Source organism: Acanthisitta chloris, unplaced genomic scaffold (assembly GCF_000695815.1).
Source record: "Acanthisitta chloris isolate BGI_N310 unplaced genomic scaffold, ASM69581v1 scaffold37987, whole genome shotgun sequence".
Classification (NCBI taxonomy): domain Eukaryota; kingdom Metazoa; phylum Chordata; class Aves; order Passeriformes; family Acanthisittidae; genus Acanthisitta; species Acanthisitta chloris.
Window position 1 is genome coordinate 979 of NW_008683866.1, and position 4548 is coordinate 5526.

Consider the following 4548-nt stretch of genomic DNA (forward strand, 5'->3'; position numbering starts at 1 on the left):
CATCAAAAGCCTCCTAAAATCCAGAGAAACTATGTCCATTGCCTTCCCTTCATCTACTAGGCACGTGTCCTTATCAAGGAAGAATGAGGGTCCTTGAATATTATGTTTGCTAGTATGTTTTGTGGAATATTTGTATGTCTGTAGGTGTTAATGGCACTACAGATAGGAACACAAATTATCATGATCAAATAGCTATAGTCTGAATTTAGCTAGAAGAAGGTGGTTTACAACTTTCTGTATTAGTTACCTGCTAGTCAGTTTTCACTGTATTCAGCCCTGTTGCATACCAGTATTATGATATAGGAGACTAATTTAGAATTTTATTGAACTAATACACTAGAAGTAATGTTCTCTGTTTAAAAGGAATCTAGAGAGCTTGTTGATCATCTCCTGTGAAGGTTTTCTCAAAAAAATAAATCAGAAGGATTTAATGTAAACATTCAAATGCAAAGTTGAAAAACAGCAAATTCTGAAAGGATATCAAATTGTATAAAACATCTAGTGATAAAGATCAACTTTGAATGTCTGTATATTATTCAATTATGAGTTTCTCTCCTGTTTTTAGATGCAGAATCCTGACACGTTATCCGCTATGTCAAACCCTAGAGCAATGCAGGCTTTGCTACAGATTCAGCAGGGCTTGCAGACACTAGCAACAGAAGCACCCGGACTTATACCAGGGTAAGAAATTTCTCTCATATTTGGGGTTTTTTTTCAGCTTTTGTCTTTCTTTTTTAACACATATCCAGTTTTTACAGATGGTTCCTCTTGCATTTTTTAGTTTCACTCAACTTGTTTTAGAATCTGTCATGCTTTTAAGCAATGGTCTATGGTCTTGTTTTAGTGCTTTACTTAAGTTGGCATCCATGTTTTATTTGACAGAATTTTTACTTAGTAATTACATCTCATGGGAAGAGATTATAACTAAGCCATTTTCTACATTAGTGATGTATTTCTCTGTCATTTGTGCAGATTCAATCCTGGTTTAGGTGGATTGGGAAGCACTGGAGCTCCTACAGGGTCCATTGTACCTAGTTCTGTTCCCAGTGAAAATACAAGTTCAACATCAGGGGCTGCTGAACTTGGTCACCAGCAGTTTGTCCAACAAATGTTGCAGGCACTTGCTGGTGCAAATGCTCAGGTAAAGTAGATGACTGTATTCTAGTGTGTTTAGGGGAGTGGTTGGTGGTTTTTATTTTGTTTAGGGTTTTTTAAATATCCAGCAAGACAGACAGACATGCACAGACATGCACACTGCCTTCCCCACTATAAACCAACAGAATGTTTCTGGTCAAAGGAGAACAGAGGTAGATTAAAAGTGATGTTCTAGCTGTGCAAATAAATGCTGCAAAAACATCACATTTGAGTAAAAGTGTCCTCTGAATGGTTGATTGTTATACACCTGTCTTCATACTCTTGAGTTTCTGAAATGCCTGGAAAGAAGCAGATTAAGGTGTTAAAGGGAGGACTGGTTCCCTGGCGAATGAAATGTGGGCTCAGACAGGAAAAGAACTTAAGCGTACTGAACATCATTATCTCTGTGCTTTGTATCCGTGTTGCTGGTTGTAGCTTAGGTTATTTGGAGCCTGAATTTGTAGCATGCATCCCTGACATCCTGTGGGTTCAGATTGTGCAATGTACATTGCATTAACATACCAAGCGGTAAGATTTAGGCTTTCTGGAGAGCTCCAGAAGTCAAGCAAAAGTGGTAGCTTTGTGAAACAGCACCATTACACTGTGGTACATATCTGGTGTAATGGCAGACTGCTGGTAAAAGGGACAGTCCTGTTCTTACCTCCTCTGTTGCCACATAATAGGGCAGTTCAGCTTGCTGATCTGACAGAAAAATGTTATGTAACCATGAGAAAGTGATGGTCAGCATAGCTATAGGAAGCCACATTCCCATAGATATTTTTATCCTGCTAGATCTTTTGCTGCCAATTCAGTATTCTGTTTGGTTTTTCTCTGGGGAAGCAGATGGGAGGGAGGAATGTTTACACTTCAGCCAGTATGTTTGAATTTTATTAGTTTGGAAGTATATGCAGTTTTTAAATACTGGTAGGAATTTCTCAATGGATGGAACTAAGCAGAATAAAAAAAAGATGCATTCAGAAATTAGTAAAGATAAGAAGTGGTTCCAAACCAGCTGTGTTTAAATCCTGTACTTTGCCAAATGTGTATTATGGTTTTATATCTTGACATTTTTCTTCTTAGCAGTTACAAAATCCAGAAGTTAGATTTCAGCAACAACTGGAGCAGCTGAGTGCAATGGGCTTTTTGAACCATGAAGCAAACTTACAAGCTCTAATAGCAACAGGAGGAGATATCAGTGCAGCTATTGAAAAGCTGCTTGGTGCTCAGCTTTCATAGCAGTGTCTCTTTAACGTGAAGAAACGTAATTTATTTTTGATAACAGCTCTTAAATCTTTAAAGCAGTTGCTTTATTTCATTCTGACTCTTGGGTTTATCTTGTTATAACTAAGTCATGCATTTTAAGGTCAAGTGCAGTAGTTTTCTTCAAACAGAATTTATGCATTTTCACTCAGTCATGTGCATCGCTTTTGTTCGTTATTTCTTAAATTTTTCAAAACGTTATCAGCTTTCACAGTTGATTGAGCAGGTTTTGTCTGACTTGCAACTGTCCAATTTATTTACTTCTAAACCATTAGCATTCAGTAATATTTTATGTAGGATACAAATTAAAAAGGAAATAATTGAAGGCTATAACAACATGTGGGTACCAGTGCTGCTTATGGTGATTTTGGCATGTATTTTTATTACTAGCAAAATGCTGTAAGATTTATACCACTTTGAGTAATCTACCATTTTTGCTTTTATTTGTATGAAGTATAAACACAACATATACAATGGAGACAGCTCATTTCTATAAATTTACACATTGCAATAGAATGAAATTATAAATAACCAAAAAAGGCTGGGGAAAAAAAAAGTAAGACACAGGTTTTAATGTAGAATCTTCCAGGATATTTGGTAAACATCTCAGAAAAAATGCTTAGGAAAGTTCATTTAAAATTGCTGTTCTAGTTATATCTTCACATCTGCCCTAAAGAAACTTGCACTGTAACACTGTCTCATTGCAACATTGTTGCAGATTAACTGTAAATTACCTTTGTGCAAATTAAGTCAAATTCTACTAGAATTGAAGAAGAAATAGAATTTGACCTAAACCGTACAATGAGCCATTGAGCTACGTTTATTACTTGAGATACAATTAATAATTAATTTAACTATGTAACTACTGTCAACTAGTAATAACAATTAGTAACTGAGTAGTGGTAAAACACTGAGACATCTTTAGTGTACAAGGACTTTTGGGTTTGTTGGAGAAGACCTTAATTGTTAAAAGTGGCAGTAGGCAGAACAAGGTTTGTAATAGGGATAAAAATGCATCGGTTTTAATAATAAAAGATGCATCACACTTGGTTTAATGGCATAATAGAGTCTTTGTTTGCACACTCTTGCCACTGTTTCTCTAGTCTTTTTGGCACTCACTTTTGAAGATGTCCAGTTTCTTTTTGGTTATAAGGGTTTGGAATTTAATATTTCTGCTTGCTAAATATGTCATGCAACTGCTTTCCTATCACTGTAGTTTCCCGAATTATTTCATTTTGTTGTGTCTGAAAAAAAGTAAGCATAAATTTGCATTTAATAGTGGGTATATTAGAAAAGCTCATTGCTTGTAAAATGGTATACTGGGAAAATAGGAAGACTTCATTACAAGCAAAGGTACCACGAGAGGTTGCCATTGCTTTAATTTTCATAGTGACTAAATCTGGATGGCAAAGTTAAAAATTATTTATGCCAGCAGTATATGGGGATGATTCTATTCAGGTCTAACTTGTAGAAGCTTACATAAACTATCTACAGAGTTTTCAGGAAGTTAAGCTAAAGAGGAATCTCTTGTTTAACAAGGACTTTTAAAAACATTTCAGCACTTGAAAATAGGATTTTAACCTTAAATCTTGTGAGTTATGTAACTGACTATATTCAGAATTTTCTGATCATAGAAAAGTTGAAATATGTATTGGAAGCTGTTTGATCTTAGGTTTTAAAACAGCTGCATGAAAACCTATCCATAAGTGTATATTGGACTGGGTATAGGCTGAGATGGAAGAGTAAAAAAGGCCAGAAAAGGAAAATAAAGAAGGTCCAACTATGAAAAGAATGAGAATGAGCTTGTTTTGTCTTGTTTGTGCTTTTGTGTGGTTTTGTTTGTTTGTTTTAAATAAGGAAATATCCATCAGGCTTGTACTGGTTGATTTGCTCTCTGCTGCATTTCATCAATGGAGTATGCTTTATGTATGAAAGATGCTAATTCAAAGTCTATATCACAGAATGGTTAAGGTTGGAAGGGACCATCTGGTCCAACCTCCCTGTCCAAGCAAGGTCTTCCTAGAGCACATTGCACAGGATTGCATCCAGATGGTTCTTTAATATCTCCAGTGAGGGAGACTCCACAACTTTCCTGGGCAATCTGTTCCAGTGCTCAGTCACCCAGCAAGTAAAGAAGTTCTTCCTCACATTCAG

At 35.9% G+C, this 4548-nt stretch overlaps 1 protein-coding gene across 1 annotated transcript; it reads left to right on the plus strand.

Annotated features, from left to right (window-relative positions):
• Window positions 1–571: 571 nt before the first annotated feature.
• LOC103806400 (ubiquilin-1-like) lies at window positions 572–2481 on the plus strand. Its single transcript, XM_009079088.1, has 3 exons — window positions 572–681; window positions 973–1141; window positions 2215–2481. Exons 1-3 carry the CDS (start codon window positions 593–595, stop codon window positions 2368–2370), a joined length of 414 nt encoding a protein of 137 aa, XP_009077336.1. The 5' UTR covers window positions 572–592; the 3' UTR covers window positions 2371–2481.
• The last annotated feature ends 2067 nt before the right edge of the window (window positions 2482–4548 follow it).